The sequence below is a fragment of the Somniosus microcephalus genome, chromosome 13, assembly GCF_052327205.1.
Source record: "Somniosus microcephalus isolate GS21.2 chromosome 13, FLI_Smic_1.0, whole genome shotgun sequence".
Lineage (NCBI taxonomy): Eukaryota > Metazoa > Chordata > Chondrichthyes > Squaliformes > Somniosidae > Somniosus > Somniosus microcephalus.
This window is the reverse complement of record NC_140999.1, coordinates 2,698,391-2,715,845: the sequence shown is the minus strand read 5'-3', so window position 1 is coordinate 2,715,845 and position 17,455 is coordinate 2,698,391. Positions and strand designations below refer to the sequence as shown.

The window sequence follows — 17,455 nt, the reverse complement described above, 5'->3', positions numbered from 1 at the left end:
GGGTACGGGTTCCACAGACACTGACTCTCACTGGGGTACGGGTTCCACACACACTGACTCTCACTGGGGTACGGCTTCCACACACACTGACTCTCACTGGGTATTGGTTCCACAGACACTGACTCTCACTGGGGTACGGCTTCTATGGGCTCTCGCTCCAGGCGGGCAATGTCCGTTGACTCTCTCCACTCATCACTCTCCCTCCAGTTTTCCTTCACCCCAGGCCGGGAGTGTCCTGGACTCTCCACTGTCCTTCCAGACGGCGATGGAGCTCACATTGGAGGAACGTGGAGGGCGGTGGGGAGGGTCTCGCTGCACGAGCTCTCACCCCTCACCCTCGCGGCACCAGCCTTGTGCTCCACAGCACCCCTGGCACTAATTCGGACAGTGGGAGTTTTTCCACCCAAGACGGGTTCTCTGATCAGCTTCTGCTTCCTCGGTTGCCTAGGAAACGGGCCTAGTGGTCATGACAGACGTGGTGAGCCTGAATCACAGACAGAACGGGGGGATGTACACAGACGAGGCTGTGGCTGCGTTCCAGCCCCACAGTGGCACCCTTGTGGCCGCCTTGCACCCAAGGATCGTACCCAGGTAAGAGAAACCCTTGGTGCTTCGGCATCACTCTCTGTCCGATTGCTGACACTTTCCTCTTCTGTGGGGCTCCTTTAGGGGCCAGCGTGTTGTAAGCAGGGTGGTGGGTGCGGGAGGCAGCTGCTGCTGGGACGGAGCCTCGGGGCAGTGTCCCAACAAGAGCGGGAGCCAAAATTGTTGGTGTTGGGAGTGGGGGAGGGGTATATACGTGAAAAGGAAAAGTTGCGGGGCGTTGTAGAGCGGGACTAATTGGAGAGCGCAGGATGGGCCGAATGGCCTCCTGTGCTGTATCATTCTTTGATTCTGTCTCTGCTCAGTTATCCAGCACTATGATAGATGCAGCATTCAGTACTGCCCCTCCGACAGTGCGGCGCTCCCTCAGTACTGCCCCTCCGACAGTGCCGCGCTCCCTCAGTACTGCCCCTCCGACAGTGCATCACTCCCTCAGTACTGCCCCTCCGACAGTGCCGCGCTCCATCAGTACTGCCCCTCCGACAGTGCCGCGCTCCCTCAGTACTGCCCCTCCGACAGTGCCGCGCTCCCTCAGTACTGCCCCTCCGACAGTGCCGCGCTCCCTCAGTACTGCCCCTCCGACAGTGCCGCGCTCCCTCAGTACTGCCCCTCCGACAGTGCGGCACTCCCTCAGTACTGTCCCTCCGACAGTGTAGTGCTCCCTCAGTGCTGCCCCTCCGACAGTGCAGCGCTCCCTCAGTACTGCCCTTCCGACAGTGTAGTGCTCCCTCAGTACTGACCCTCCGACAGTGCGGCGCTCCCTCAGTACTGCCCCTCCGACAGTGTAGTGCTCCCTCAGTACTGACCCTCCGACAGTGCGGCACTCCCTCAGTACTGACCCTCCAACAGTGTAGTGCTCCCTCAGTGCTGCCCCTCCGACAGTGCGGCGCTCCCTCAGTACTGCCCCTCCAACAGTGCAGCACTCCCTCAGTACTGCCCCTCTGACAGTGCGGCTCTCCCTCAGTACTGCCCCTCCGACAGTGCGGCTCTCCCTCAGTACTGCCCCTCCGACAGTGCGGCACTCCCTCAGTACTGCCCCTCCGACAGTGCGGCTCTCCCTCAGTACTGCCCCTCCGCCAGTGCGGCGCTCCCTCAGTACTGCCCCTCCGACAGTGCGGCGCTCCCTCAGTACTGCCCCTCCGACAGTGCGGCGCTCCCTCAGTACTGCCCCTCCGCCAGTGCGGCGCTCCCTCAGTACTGCCCCTCCGACAGTGCGGCGCTCCCTCAGTACTGCCCCTCCGACAGTGCGGCTCTCCCTCAGTACTGCCCCTCCGACAGTGCGGCTCTCCCTCAGTACTGCCCCTCCGACAGTGCCGCGCTCCCTCAGTACTGCCCCTCCGACAGTGCGGCTCTCCCTCAGTACTGCCCCTCCGACAGTGCCGCGCTCCCTCAGTACTGCCCCTCCGACAGTGCGGCTCTCCCTCAGTACTGCCCCTCCGACAGTGCGGCTCTCCCTCAGTACTGCCCCTCCGACAGTGCCGCGCTCCCTCAGTACTGCCCCTCCGACAGTGCGGCTCTCCCTCAGTACTGCCGCTCCGACAGTGCGGCTCTCCCTCAGTACTGCCGCTCCGACAGTGCGGCGCTCCCTTCGTCTGCACTGAGAATGTCAGCCTGGATTTTGTGCTCAAGTTCCTGGAGTGGGGCTTGAACCGATGACCTTCTGACTCCGAGGTTAGGAGGAACAAGACAGGAGAGTTCAGAACCCATCGTCCAAGCAATAAGACAGAGAGGGATGAGAGCGGTTGTGACGGTTCCGGCTCAGGGTTTGTCGGTGGTGATACTGAAGGCGGCTGAGAGAGATTCCAGCACTTGGGATGACTTTGCCCAGCTGGCTTCCCAGTGACATTCCGCTCGGCTCTAACACTGCGCTGGTTTCTTTCCGCTCAGAGCTGAGAAGAGGAAAAGGACCTTTTTTCCGGAAACTTGGATCTGGCATTGCCTCAACATCAGGTATGAACATTGAAATCGGGATTCAGAATGGAGTGGAACAGTCGGTTGGAATAGATACCCATCCCATTCCCAGTGACTGCAGCCTGCGTTGGGAGAGAGTGATTCCCATTCCCAGTTCCCATAAGCTACCTGTAAAGTGTGCTGTTGACCAATGTCTCTCCCCACAGTTTGACTGTAATCAGAACTGGTTTTGACCTTGTTTACAATGGAGGTTATTCTGGGGTCAGTGTCGAGGTTAAAGGCTGTGCAAGGGTGCGGAGGTCAGCAGAGACTGGGATGAAGGGGCGGGAACAGGGATCCCAGGCTCTTCCTCCTCCGCACCACTCTATCACTCCACAATTCGCCACACTTCAAATCAGAGCAAAGGTTTGCATCCTAACTCCAGCGGTGGGTGATGGGGCAGAGGGTCAGTGCGGAGGGGAATCAGGAGGATGTTATTACCGTGCCTGCCACAGCCGGCAGCCGCTCCCGATTAATGGATGTGACGAGGCGAATGTTTTCTGTGGCCTTTTCCAAAGGCTGTGTAAATTGTTTAAAAGCGCTTAACACACTTGCCAGAAAAGCTCCTAATGCTGACAATTATTGCATACTTTGGCCTGGAGCACAGAAGACTAAGTGCTCCCATGTGGGAATTTAAAATATTACCAGTTTTCGAGCCAAAAGAAAAATTAAATCTGAGTTTATCTACTTCCGAATCTCCCAAAGTTTCGAAAGCTCGGATTGCATTGGCGCGGGGCTGGACTGCTATCGCCCCGTGTGTTGGGGGAGGGGAGCGCCATGGACTGTGGTCCTGGGGCAAGTGAGGACTCCATCCCATATCCAGGCACCATGGCAACCAGCGCCGCCGGGTTTTCAACTGATGCTATCCTGAGATGCTAAATGCGCGCTTTGTCGTGTGAAACCTTGTCGGGAGGAGAGGCGGTTTGTGGATTCTGTTACTGAATGCCTGAGAGCGAGGTCGATGAGTAACCCCTCTTCCCTTCTCTTTCGCCCCCCCCCCCCCCCCCCCGGACAGCGATTCCACGGGAGAGGCCCGCTTACATGTGGAGATCCCAGACTCCATCACCACCTGGGTAACCGAGGCAGTTAGCCTATCGCAGGAGAGCGGCCTCGGACTCGCGAGACCCACCGAGCTACGGACGTTCAAACCCTTCTTTGTGGATTTCACTCTGCCGTACTTTGTGATCCGTGGGGAACAAACCAAGATCCCGCTGATCGTATACAACTACCTGCCGAGCTGTGCCGAGGTGTGTGAGAATCAGCGGTGTATGGGGGGGGGGGGGCTGGAGTGACAGAGAGACCCGGGGGGGGGAGGGGGAGTGAGACCCGAGGGGGGGGTGGGGGGGAGTGTCAGAGTGACCCCGGTGGGGGGCGGGGCGGGGGAGAGTGGTGGAGAGACTGTGGGGGGGACGGAGAGATCCCGGGGGGGGGGCAGTGAGACCCCGGGGGGGGGGTCAGCGGGACCCTCGAGGAGCGGGGCTGGACAATAGGAGGAAGCTAGACCCTCACTGCACTGCAGGGGACTGGGATACGAGGAGGAGGAAGATGTGCATCGTTTGGTCAGACCACTGCTCTGCAAACCACACCCATGTCTTCCGCCTCCACACACAGGTTACCTTTATGGTTCCTAATAGGCCCTACTCTTACTTTAGTTATCCTCTTGCTCTTAATGTATTTATAAGACATCTTTGGGTTTTCCTTGATTTTACTTGCTAATATTTATTCATGCCCTCTCTTTGCTTTCCTAATTTCCTTTTTAATTTCACCCCTGCTCTTTCTATACTCCTCTCAGCTTTCTGCAGCATTGAGCCCTCGGTATCTCATAAGCTTCCCTTTTTTTCTTTATCCTACCCGGTATGCCCCTTGACACCCAGGGAGCTCTGGATTTGTTAGTCCCACCCTTTCTCTTTAAAGGGAACATACTTAGTCTGAACCCTCACTATCTCCTCCTTAAAGGGACAGGCCATCACTGCAGGCTCTGCCAGGGTGAAACTTACCTGGTCCCAGACGGCAGCTGCGATCTGGCCTGATCAGCCCGATGCGCTGCAGCAGAGTGCCGGGCTGATCGATCGCTGATGAAGACAAAGGAAAATAAAATACAAGGAGTGACCTGAATCTTGTCATTCATGTGAAAATGACTTATGTAATAATACATGTTGGTGGCGCTGTCCAGGGAGAGTATAAATACTTGGGCATGGGCCCAGCTTGTGCAGGACATTCTTTAACAGGAACTAGTGAAGGACACAACTAGAGCTCCACGTTGAAAAACAGTTGATTAAAGCTTTGTTTAATACTCAGACTAAGTGCCTGGTAGTTTTCTTATGTCAAGGAGCATTTCAGAATTTTTTTACTTACCTGGGCCATCTCACCTTAAAGTATCGCCCCCGAAACGCCCGGCCTCCCGATCAGCGCCTCCTGCAGCTACCGGTGTTTTCGCCCAGCGATGCTGCAGGGGGCGGAACCGAAGTTCGTGTCCGGGGTGCTACCGGGGCGATGTGCGCGGCAATGACGTCACGATCGGGGCACAATGCCATACCGCCGCCGTGAACCACCCACCGAATATAGCGGGAGGCGATCTTCTCGCCGCGCCCGGTCGGTAAGTGCTTAGCGCCCCATTATCGTCCCCTGGAGGCGCTAAGGAGGCCAATTTCTGGACCCAAGTGTGGTCTGACCGAGGTTCGATACAGGTTTAGCATAACTTCACTACTTTTCAATCCAGTCCCTCTAGAAATAAATCCCACTGCTTGGTTTGTTTTTTTATGGCCTTGTTAACCTGCGTCGATACTTTCACTGATTTGTGTATTTGTACTCCGAGATCCCTTTGCTCCTCTACCCCATTTAGATTCATATTTTCCAAGTATTCCAAGAATTTTCCAATTCTTCACACACAGGGTAGTGGAAATCTGGAAATCTTTCCCCCAAAAAGCTGTGGATGCCGGGGGTCGATTGGAGCTTTCAAGATTGAGATCGAGAGAGTTTTATTGGGTCAGGGGATCCAGGGGTGTGGAGTAAATGGGGTTCAGGTGCAGATCAGCCATGGTCGAATGTAATGGTGCAACAGGCTCGAGGGGCTGAATGGCCTCCTCCTGCTCCTGTGTGAGTGGAGATTGCAATGAGTTGTGGACACTCCTGACTGCCTGCGTTTGTTTTGACTGCTGCTCTCACTCTCCCCACTTCTTCCAGGTTCACGTTAAAATTACGGTTCCGAAAGGAATCAAATTTATTGGCCACCTGGGGAAGCGACACCTGACTCGAAAGATGTGCATCAGCTCCGAGGAAGCGAAGCCCACCTCCATTGTCCTGTCCTTCAGTGAACTGGGCCCCGCAAACATCACAGGTGAGGGGTAACTGCAAATGCTTGTGTGTCACGACCCACGTACAGCTCCAGCTAAATGGGGACGGGGTCTCCCACGCCTCCGAAACAAACTCCAGGCCTGTTTATCAACAGAGTTGTGACGGACCTGTTCGGTCTTTCTGGGGATCTCTGCTTGCCACTCTGGTGGGATAGCAGCGGAATGTAGACCCATACCCGTTGGAGGGGGAGGGGCAAGGGGGTGGGGTGAGGGGGGACTGCCTACATAGGGGGTCCCCACGACCGCAGCCTAGAAAGAGGTTGCCGCACCTTCAGGGCCGGTACCCCTTGGTGGGACAAGGCAAAACGCCGCCCTCAGTGGTGGGTGTGGGGCCCACCTTGGGCATCCTGACCAGGAAAGTGGCCTGGGCCCCCAAAGATGTGCGGTAAGCTTAATGCTGCCCCCTTACAAAGGGGGCTAATTCAGACGGTGTTGGAGGGTCCCACTCCCCCAATCTGAAATCAATGTCACATTTTATGGCGTCGTGGAGTTGGTGGTTTTGAGGAGGTCACTAACTCGGTGGATCGGGGAGTGTCTGTGGATATTGTCTACACGGACATCCAGAAGGCTTTTGATAAGGTTTCGCATTAGAGATTATTAGCAGAAATGAGAGTCACAGGCTTAGAGATAACCTTGTGACCTGGGTCGGTAATTGGTTGGGAGGGCGGAGACAGAGTGTAGGGATAAAGGGAACCTACTCAGATTGCCAGGATGTGACAAGTGGTGTCCCCAGGGATCTGTTCTGGGGCCTCAGCTTTTCACCATGTTTATTAATGACTTGGGTGAAGGAATAGTGAGCTGTGTATCCAAGTTTACAGATGGCACTAAGTTGGGAGGCTCAGTAAGTTGTGTAGATGGGAGCAGGAAGTTACAAAGGGACACAGACAGATTCAGTGAGTGGGCGAAACTGTGGCAAATGGAGTTCAATGTGGGCAAGTGTGAGGTCATCCACTTTGGATCCGAGAAAGATAAATTGGAAAATGTTCTTAATGGTGACAGACTAAAGACTGGAGGAGAAAAGGAATTTGGGTGTCCATGTACACACATCACTAAACGCAGGTGGACAGGTACAAAAAGTAATGAAAAAGGCGAATGGAATGTTGGTCTTTATCTCGAGGGGACTGAATACAAAGGGGAGGAAGTGAAGCTTCTGTTGTACCGAGCTCTGGTCAGACCCCCTCTGGACACTGGGGTCAGTTCTGGGCCCCGCCCTCGGGAGGATATATCGGCCTCGGAGGGGGGGCAGCGCAGATTCACCAGAATGATACCGGGGCTAAAAGGGTTAAATTCCGAGGACAGGTTGCACAGACTGGGCTTGTATTCCCTGGAGTTTAGAAGATTAAGGGGTGATCTGATCGAGGTGTTTAAGATGATTAAAGGAGTTGATGGGGTCGAGAGAGAGAAACTATTTCCTCTGGTGGGGGGAGTCCAGAACAAGGGGGCAGAACCTTAAAATTAGAGCCAGGCCGTGTTCCTAGATGTGCCCCTAGTGGCGCGGGAGGTGGGGGGCCACCATCAGAATGGTAATTAGGGAATCGTCCCCCGACCCCGTGCCCAGCGGCGGAGACTCCCGGCAGGTCCAATCCCAGCGTAGTGCCGGGATCGGAGACCCGCAATCCTCTGGTGCCAGTCTGTTTAATGGTGATCTAGGTGGATGGTACAGGTCAGCGGCTCGCAGCCTGTCGCTTCTCCATCCCTCTTCTGGCTATTGCCTTGTAAACCCCACTTACCCCTCCCCTTCCCCCAGAGCGGGAGGAGCCAGCTCGCCACCATCCCACAGCCTGGCCGGCCTAGGGATCATTACACAGGTGGGTAGCACCACTGATGTGGTTGACTCCCCTTGCAAGGGAGAGGAAGGGTGAGAGGGCCTGTACTACCCCCCGAGGGCGAGGAAGGGTGAGAGGGCCTGTACTACCCCCCGAGGGCGAGGAAGGGTGAGAGGGCCTGTACTACCCCCCCGAGGGCGAGGAAGGGTGAGAGGGCCTGTACTACCCCCCGAGGGCGAGGAAGGGTGAGAGGGCCTGTACTACCCCCCGAGGGCGAGGAAGGGTGAGAGGGCCTGTACTACCCCCCCGAGGGCGAGGAAGGGTGAGAGGGCCTGTACTACCCCCCGAGGGCGAGGAAGGGTGAGAGGGCCTGTACTACCCTCCCTGAGTATCAATCACTTGCTCCAAGAAGGGTATAACCAGATACAACAACAGCTTGCATTTATATAGCACCTTTGAACGTAGTAAAATGCCCGAAGATGTTTCATGGAGCGATTATCAAACAAAATTTGACACCAAGCCACATAAGGGGATATTAGGGCAGGTGAGGTCGGTTTAAAGGAGCGTCTTAAAGGAGGAGGAGAGGTTTAGGGAGGGAATCCCAGAGCTTAGAACCTAGATAGCTGAAGGCACGGCCGCCAGTGGAGGGGTGAAGGGAGTGGGGGATGCGCAAGAGGCCAGAATTGGAGGAGCGCAGAGATCTTGGAGGGTTGTAGGGCTGGAGGAGGTTACAGAGATAGGGAGGGGGCGAGGCCGTGGAGGAATACTCCTGAGACCGGACAACGAGCCTCCCTCTCTTGGTTTTATTTGAGAAGCTCAGGTCAAGGGTCAAAGGCCACACTGCAGGACAGCATCAAGGTTGGAAAGAGTAACGGAGAAGATGCAGCAAATCCCGACACCAAGCTCGGGTTTGGAAAAGCTGTGGAGTGAAAGAGGAAGGGACAGACAAGGGGAGTAAGAAGGAAATTTGACTATTTTGGATGTCCTGGGAAAGAGTGAATTAGAATAGGACACGAGTCTTACTTTCAATGTGGGGAGGAGGGGTGCGTCAGTTGGGATGTTTCACGGATTTCAATGGAATTGTCTAACTGTTGTATCAAACCGTGGTTAGACCACACTTGGAGTACTGTGCACAGTTCTGGTCTCCATATTGTCAAAAGAATATAGAGGCACTGGAGAAGGTGCAAAAAAACGATGAACTAGAATTATACCAGAATGGATAACCAGAATCCCCAGGACCAGATGGTTTCCATCCCCGGGTTTTAAAAGAAGTCGGTGAGCACATTGCAGATGCCCGAACTATAATCTTCCAAAGTTCTCTAGATTCAGGAACCGTCCCTTTAGGTTGGAAAATTGTGCATGTCACTCCGCTATTTAAGAATGGCGAGGGGGAAACCAGGGAATTATAGACCAGTTGGCCTAACATCTGTTGTCAGGAAATTGCTAGAGTCTATAATTAAGGATAGGGTGACTGAGCACCTCACAAATTTTCAGTTGATCAGAGCGAGCCAGCGTGGATTTATGAAAGGCAGGCCATGTCTCACAAATCTGATTGAATTTTTTGAAGAGGTGACTAAAGTAGTGGACAGGGGAATGTCTATGGATGTTATTTATATGGACTTCCAGAAGGCATTTGATAAAGTCCCACATAAGAGACTGTTAACTAAGGTAGAAACCCACGAAATGGAGGGCAAATTATTGACCTGGTTAGGAAGTTGGCTGAGCGGCAGGAGACAGGCAGTAGGGATAATGGGCAGGTACTCAAATTGGCAGGAGGTGACTAGTGGTGTCCCGCAGGGATCTGTGTTGGGGCCTCAAGTATTCACAATATTTCTTAACGACTTAGATGATGGTATAGAAAGTCATACATCCAAATTTGCCGATGACACAAAGATATGCGGCATTGTAGGCAGTGTAGATGAAAGCATAAAATTACAGAGGGATATCAATAGATTAAGTGAATGGGCAAAACTGTGGCAAATGGATTTCAATGTAAGCAAATGTGAGGTCATCCACTTTGGACCTAAAGAGGATCGAACAGGGAACTTTCTAAATGGTGAAAGGCTAAAAACAGTGGAGGCCCAAAGAGACTCGGGGGGGGGGGGGGGTCCGGGTACATCGATCATTAAAATGTCATCAAATCAAATCAAATCAAATCAACTTTTATTGTCATTGTTAGTGCACAAGTGCAGTACAACGAAATGTAGGCTTGCGGCTCCCGAGAGTGTACATTTGGATTAAGACATTTAAACATTCAACATACATTTGGCTTGTAGTATATTAACATAAACATAACCCTAATAAAGTGCATTGGCAGATGTGCAGGCTTTAGAGTTTATTTGTGGAGTTCAGTAGGATGAACAGGTACAGAAAATAATCAAAAAGGCGAATGGAACGCTGGCCTTTCTATCTCGAGGACTAGAATACAAGGGGGTAGAAGTTATGCTGCAGCTGTACAAAGCCCTGGTTAGACCACACCTGGAGCACTGGGAGCAGTTCTGGGCACCACACCTTAGGAAGGAGATATTGGCCTTGGAGGGAGTGCAGCGTAGGTTTACCAGAATGATACCCGGACTCCAAGGGTTAAGTTACGAGGAGAGGTTACACAAACTAGGGTTGTATTCCCTAGAATTTAGAAGGTTAAGGGGTGATCTGACCGAAGTTTTCAGGATATTAAGGGGAACAGATAGGGTAGAGAGAGAGAAACTATTTCCGCTGGTTGGGGAGTCTAGGACTAGGGGGCATAGTCGAAAAATTAGAGCCAGACCTTTCAGGAGTGAAATTAGGAAACACTTCTACACACAAAGGGCGGTAGAAGTTTGGAACTCCCTTCCGCAAATGGCAATTGATGCTGGATCAATTGTTAATTTTAAATCGGAGATTGATAGATTTTTGTTAACCAAACGTATTAAGGGATATGGGCCAAAGGCGGGTATGTGGAGTTAGATCACAGATCAGCCATGATCTCATTGAATGGCGGAACAGGCTCGAGGGGCTGAATGGCCTCTTCATGTTCCTATATTCCTAGAACTGTGAGGTTATACCTATCAGGAAAGATTGAACAGGCTGGGGCTTTTTTCTTTAGAAAAGGGAAGGCTGAGGGGTGACCGGATAGAGGTCTTTAAAATTATGAAGGGTTCGATAGGGTAGACGTAGAGAAGATGTTTCCACTTGTGGAGGAGACCAGAACTAGGGGCCATCAATATAAGATTGTCACTAATAAATCCAATGGGGAATTCAGGAGAAACTTCTTCACCCAGAGAGTGGTGAGAATGTGGAACTCGCTACCACAGGGAGTGGTTGAGGTGAATAGCAGCGACGTATTTAAGGGGAAGCTGGATAAACACACGAGGGAATAACAACAAAAAATGCTGGAAACACTCAGCAGGTCAGGCAGCATCCGTGGAGAGAGAAACAGAGTTAACGTTTCGGGTCAACTGCAGTTCTGACGAAGGGTCATCGACCTGAACCGTTAACTCTGTTTCTCTCTCCATGGATGCTGCCTGACCTGCTGAGTGTTCCCAGCATTTTCTGCTGCTGTTTCAGAGTTCCAGCATCCGCAGTATTTTGTTATTGAACACATGGGGGAGAAAGGAATAGAAGGATATGGTGATGAGGTGAGATGAAGAGGGGCGGGAGGAGGCTCGTGTGGAGCAGAGACACCGGCACGGAGCAGTCGGGCCGAACGGCCGGTCTCTGGGCTGTGAGTGTGTGTTGTGTGTGCTGCCGGTTGTGCGATGATGTGTCGGAACATGTTTACAGGGCTGTTACTTCATTTTCACAGCCAAAGCGTTTGCTTACAGTGAGAGCAGCTGCTGTGAGGGAGGGCTACAGGCACTGAAGAACAGCAAGTACCTGGATGACGGCTACATGGACAAGAGGACCCCAGCCGGCATGGACTATGTGAAGAGACGTGTACTGGTAGAGGTGAGGGAACCTACCCAGTCCGCGCTCAGCTAACGATCGCCCCTGGCAATGCTCACGCAGGACACTGTTTTTACAAAGACAGGAGTTATACCGTCCAGCGTAGTACTCTGCTGCTAAGGTGGGGCTGTGTGTAAGATGCTTGGTCCCTTTACGGACAGAAGACCCAGTTGTTGCAACTAGGCAAATCCTGAGGTCAGAGGGTATTTACAGTTGCTGGGGAAGTTTCTGCGAAACCGGCAGAAAATGACTGAGTTTCTTTTTTGTCAGTAACGTGACGTGACCACACGCTATGATCGTGTCTTATCCTCTCTCTATCTCTCTGTTTCGCAGCCTGAAGGATTACCCAGGGATTACACCTACAGCATCTTCTTCTGTCCCAATGGTATGTAAACTCATTGAAATCAATGGCAAGATGAAGCAAAGCCTCTTCACCATATCTGGCGGTGGAATGTAGCGCCAACCAAATCGCGCCCTCTCGATCACTGCACCACACATAGTTCATCTTATTCTTTTTACCATAATCTCTTGCTGCTTTCAAATTATTATTTGGAAATAGTCTCCCTCTGTTTGCATTAATTACTTTTTCCCCAACTCACTTGATGCAGAGTGACACCGAGCCATAGAGCCCAGAAAGAAAGACTTGCATTTCTCCAGCGCCTTTCACAATCACAAGGCGTTTCAAAGCACTTCACAGCCAAGGAAGTACTATTGAAGTATAGTCACTGTTGTAATGTAGGGAAAACACAGCAGCCAATTTGCGCACAGCAAGATCCCACAAACATCATATGAGATAAGTGACCAGTTGATCGGTTTTGGCATTGGTTGGGGGGTGGTGGGGGGGGGGTTGCGAGGTCATCAGATTTATATCCATCTGGCTGGAATTCGCTCTTCAAACTCCCTGGCGCCTCCTCCTGAAAGCCCACCTCTTGGACCAAACTTTATGCTGCTCCCTCTGTGATTTCATCGTTGCCTTGGGATATTTTTCTATGTTAAAGGTGTTACCTACATCGAGTGTACAGCCCAGAAACAGGCCATTCAGCCCCTCTGCTCCGTGCCGGTGTTTCTGCTCCACACGAGCCTCCTCCCACCCTCTTCATCTCACCCCATCACCATATCCTTCTATTCCTTTCTCCCTCATGTGTTTATCCAGCTTCCCCTTAAATGTATCTCTGCTATTCACCTCAACCACTCCCTGTGGTAGCGAGTTCCACATTCTCACCACTCTCTGGGTAAAGAAGTTTCTCCTGAATTCCCCATTGGATTTATTAGTGACGATCTTATATTGATGGCCCCTAGTTTTATATAAATCCAAGTTGTTGAGTCACGATTCTGCAATAATAACTGAGGGAGCTCATGGCCCCCTGCGATTGTGTCAGTATTTTCAGGAGTTGCCTCACACAGACAGTGAGAGTTAGTAGGATATTTGGCTTTGGGGTTCGTCACAGAGGGGCCCAAACCTGTCGTTCCCTCAATGCCCACATTTTCCAGCAAGGGGCAGGCACTGGATAGTGATTTGGAGCAAGAACCCGAGCTGATTGCCCCCCTTGGCCTGGGGATTTCGATGGTAACTGCAGCAACCACAACTAACTCGGTGATCAGAGTGAATCGTGTGTTTACCAAGGGCTACTTATTCTCAGTTCATAGAATCTCTCAGCACAGGAGGAGGCCGTTCGGCCCATCGTGCCTGTGCCGGCTCTTTGAAAGAGCTCTCCAATTAGTCCCACTCCCCCCTGCATTTTCCCCAGAGCCCAGGACATTTTTCTTCAAGTATTTCTCCAATTCCCTTTTCAATGTAACTATTGAATCTGCTTCCACCGCCCTTTCAGGCAGCGCGTTCCAGATCACAACAACTCACTGCGTAAAAAGTTTTTGTTCATCTCCCCTCTGGTTCTTTTGCCAATTATCTTAAATCTGTGTCCTCTGGTTACCGACCCTCCTGCCACTGGAAACCATTTCTCCTTATTTACTCATTCAAAACCCCTCATGATTTTGAACATCTCCATTTAATCTCCCCTTAACCTTCCCTGCTGTAAGGAGAACAACCCCAGCTTCTCCAGTCTCCACAGAACTGAAGTCCCTCATCCCTGGAACCATGCCAGTAAATCTCTCTGCACCCTCTCCAAGGCCTTGACATCCTAAAGTGCGGAGGCCAGAATTGGCCGCAATTATTCTATTTCTCTGTCCTCTCAGAAAAGATTCACATCTCCACTCCCAACAAGTACGAGTACCAGTACATTCAGAAACCCGCCCGAATGGCGCACTTTGACGTGGCGGTGAAGGCGCACAATGATGCCCACTTTGCCTTATCGACGGGACCTCGGGACACGGCGGAGATGGTGGAGATTGTGATCGGAGGGCGGCAGAACACGAGGACATGGATTGCAGTGAGCAAGATGGGCGAGCCGGTGGCCAGCGCCAACACGCCTCACATCCTGTCCTGGGACGAGTTCCGGAACTTCTGGATTCGCTGGAAGACTGGCGTTGTCCAGGTGAGAGATTGTTGCCACGGTAACGTCCCGAGGGGGCCTTTGACCCTGTTGACCTTGCATGCTCCTTCACCTTTCACCTGACAGTAAGCTGCCTCCTGTTTACAATTCTGGAGCATTTTCCGTTTTGTACTCTCGCTGAAATTTGTCAACAGGTAGAATTTCTACCCCCCTGTCGGCCCTCACCCCCTCCACCCCCTGTCGGCCCTCCCTCCCCTTCCACCCCCCCCACGACCCCTGTCGGCCCTCCCTCCCCCTCCCCCAACCACCCCCCCCCCCCCCCCACGACCCCTGTCGGCCCTGTCAAGGTGCAATGTGGCACAGGCTCCTGCGAGGGTTTCACTGTGGTGATGTGTTGTTCCCAGGTTGGACATGGCGTAGTGCCGTCGAATGAGTCTCTGATTGTGGAGTGGGCAGTAGCCAGGCTGCCGGAGATCAGCTACATCGGCTTCTCAACGGGCTGGGGCTCGATGGGCGAGTTCAGAATCTGGAGGAAGGAGGAATCGGACGAGAACCACAATGAGGCTTTCACTCTTGGAGTTCCTCACAACGTGGTCCCTGGTTCTGAGAGAGCCACGGCCTCCATGATAGGTACAGGCAGAACATCGGGGATCCCAACACGGGCCGCACTGACCTGGAGCTCTGCGCACTGGGCACATGGGACTTAATACAGGTCACAAAACAGCTGGAATTTCCTGAAGGAAGATAACGAATCAATCTTGGAATATTTGGCGGGGGAGGGGGGTTACTATATTCAGACTTTTTGAGGTACCAGGAGTCGCTGGAAGGGTCAGCACCCACGGGGCAGCGGGTGGAGGGAGGAAGGGTCAGCACCCACGGGGCAGCGGGTGGAGGGAGGAAGGGTCAGCACCCACGGGGCAGCGGGTGGAGGGAGGAAGGGTCAGCACCCACGGGGCAGCGGGTGGAGGGAGGAAGGGTCAGCACCCACGGGGCAGCGGGTGGACGGAGGGGGGGAGAAAACCAGGAAGGGCGGGTTTAGTTTAAATGATTTATTTTAAATATCAGCCGGTGAGGACCCAGCATTCCGAGACACATTACCCTTTTCCCCGTTGAGCTGCCGCTCGGACCCGGGGACAGATACTCTGCATTGTACAGAATCCCAGAATTCAGTTTAGATTTCAATAAAAACAGTCGGCATTAATCTGTCCAAAACAATTCGTATCACTCACTTTTTACCAGCCTCTTTTTTTCCCACTGTTTTTATGCATCTTTCTTCCTGCATCGCACAATCCTCTCCGAAATATACTGACTCTCACTGGGGTACGGGTCCCCTCCTCTCCTGAAGGTGCTGACTCTCACTGGAGTACGGGTCCCCTCCTCTCCTGAAGGTGCTGACTCTCACTGGAGTACGGGTCCCCTCCTCTCCTGAAGGTGCTGACTCTCACTGGGGTACGGGTCCCCTCCTCTCCTGAAGGTGCTGACTCTCACTGGAGTACGGGTCCCCTCCTCTCCTGAAGGTGCTGACTCTCACTGGGGTACGGGTCCCCTCCTCTCCTGAAGGTGCTGACTCTCACTGGGGTACGGGTCCCCTCCTCTCCTGAAGGTGCTGACTCTCACTGGGGTATGGGTCCCCTCCTCTCCTGAAGGTGCTGACTGTCACTGGGGTACGGGTCCCCTCCTCTCCTGAAGGTGCTGACTCTCACTGGGGTACGGGTCCCCTCCTCTCCTGAAGGTGCTGACTCTCACTGGGGTACGGGTCCCCTCCTCTCCTGAAGGTGCTGACTCTCACTGGAGTACGGGACCCTTCCTCTCCTGAAGGTGCTGACTCTCACTGGGGTACGGGTCCCCTCCTCTCCTGAAGGTGCTGACTCTCACTGGGGTACGGGTCCCCTCCTCTCCTGAAGGTGCTGACTCTCACTGGGGTACGGGTCCCCTCCTCTCCTGAAGGTGCTGACTCTCACTGGGGTACGGGTCCCCTCCTCTCCTGAAGGTGCTGACTCTCACTGGGGTACGGGTCCCCTCCTCTCCTGAAGGTGCTGACTCTCACTGGGGTACGGGTCCCCTCCTCTCCTGAAGGTGCTGACTCTCACTGGGGTACGGGTCCCCTCCTCTCCTGAAGGTGCTGACTCTCACTGGGGTACGGGTCCCCTCCTCTCCTGAAGGTGCTGACTCTCACTGGGGTACGGGTCCCCTCCTCTCCTGAAGGTGCTGACTCTCACTGGGGTGCGGGTCCCCTCCTCTCCTGAAGGTGCTGACTCTCACTGGGGTACGGGTCCCCTCCTCTCCGAAATATACTGACTCTCACTGGGGTACGGGTCCCCTCCTGTCCTGAAGGTGCTGACTCTCACTGGGGTACGGGTCCCCTCCTCTCCGAAATATACTAACTCTCACTGGGGTACGGGTCCCCTCCTCTCCTGAAGGTGCTGACTCTCACTGCGGTAAGGGTCCCCTCCTCTCTAGAAGGTGCTGACTCTCACTGGGGTACGGGTCCCCTCCTCTCCTGAAGATGCTGACACTCATTGGGGTATGAGACCCCTCCTCTCCTGAAGGTGCTGACTCTCACTGGGGTACGGGTCCCCTCTCCTGAAGGTGCTGACTCTCACTGGGGTACGGGTCCCCTCCTCTCCTGAAGGTGCGGACTCTCACTGGGGTACGGGTCCCCTCCTCTCCTGAAGGTGCGGACTCTCACTGGGGTACGGGTCCCCTCCTCTCCTGAAGGTGCTGACTCTCACTGGGGTACGGGTCCCCTCCTCTCCTGAAGGTGCGGACTCTCACTGGGGTATGGGTCCCCTCCTCTCCTGAAGGTGCGGACTCTCACTGGGGTACGGGTCCCCTCCTCTCCTGAAGGTGCGGACTCTCACTGGGGTATGGGTCCCCTCCTCTCCTGAAGGTGCTGACTCTCACTGGGGTACGGGTCCCCTCTCCTGAAGGTGCTGACTCTCACTGGGGTACGGGTCCCCTCCTCTCCTGAAGGTGCTGACTCTCACTGGGGTACGGGTCCCCTCCTCTCCTGAAGGTGCTGACTCTCACTGGGGTGGGTCCCCTCCTCTCCTGAAGGTGCTGACTCTCATTGGGGTATGAGACCCCTCCTCTCCTGAAGGTGCTGACTCTCACTGGGGTACGGGTCCCCTCTCCTGAAGGTGCTGACTCTCATTGGGGTATGAGACCCCTCCTCTCCTGAAGGTGCTGACTCTCACTGGGGTACGGGTCCCCTCTCCTGAAGGTGCTGACTCTCACTGGGGTACGGGTCCCCTCCTCTCCTGAAGGTGCTGACTCTCACTGGGGTACGGGTCCCCTCCTCTCCTGAAGGTGCGGACTCTCACTGGGGTACGGGTCCCCTCCTCTCCTGAAGGTGCGGACTCTCACTGGGGTATGGGTCCCCTCCTCTCCTGAAGGTGCGGACCCTTGC

At 53.8% G+C, this 17,455-nt stretch overlaps 1 protein-coding gene across 1 annotated transcript in view; it reads left to right on the top strand.

Annotated features, from left to right (window-relative positions):
• cpamd8 (C3 and PZP like alpha-2-macroglobulin domain containing 8) overlaps positions 1 to 17,455 on the top strand; it is a 119,661-nt gene that overhangs the window by 24,517 nt on the left and 77,689 nt on the right. Inside the window, exons 11-18 of the mRNA XM_086004339.1 lie at positions 449 to 591; positions 2,491 to 2,553; positions 3,569 to 3,800; positions 5,737 to 5,890; positions 11,457 to 11,599; positions 11,930 to 11,981; positions 13,790 to 14,088; positions 14,451 to 14,676. Of these exons, the coding sequence (XP_085860465.1) occupies positions 449 to 591; positions 2,491 to 2,553; positions 3,569 to 3,800; positions 5,737 to 5,890; positions 11,457 to 11,599; positions 11,930 to 11,981; positions 13,790 to 14,088; positions 14,451 to 14,676 (1,312 nt within the window). The remainder of the gene's footprint in view (positions 1 to 448; positions 592 to 2,490; positions 2,554 to 3,568; positions 3,801 to 5,736; positions 5,891 to 11,456; positions 11,600 to 11,929; positions 11,982 to 13,789; positions 14,089 to 14,450; positions 14,677 to 17,455) is intronic.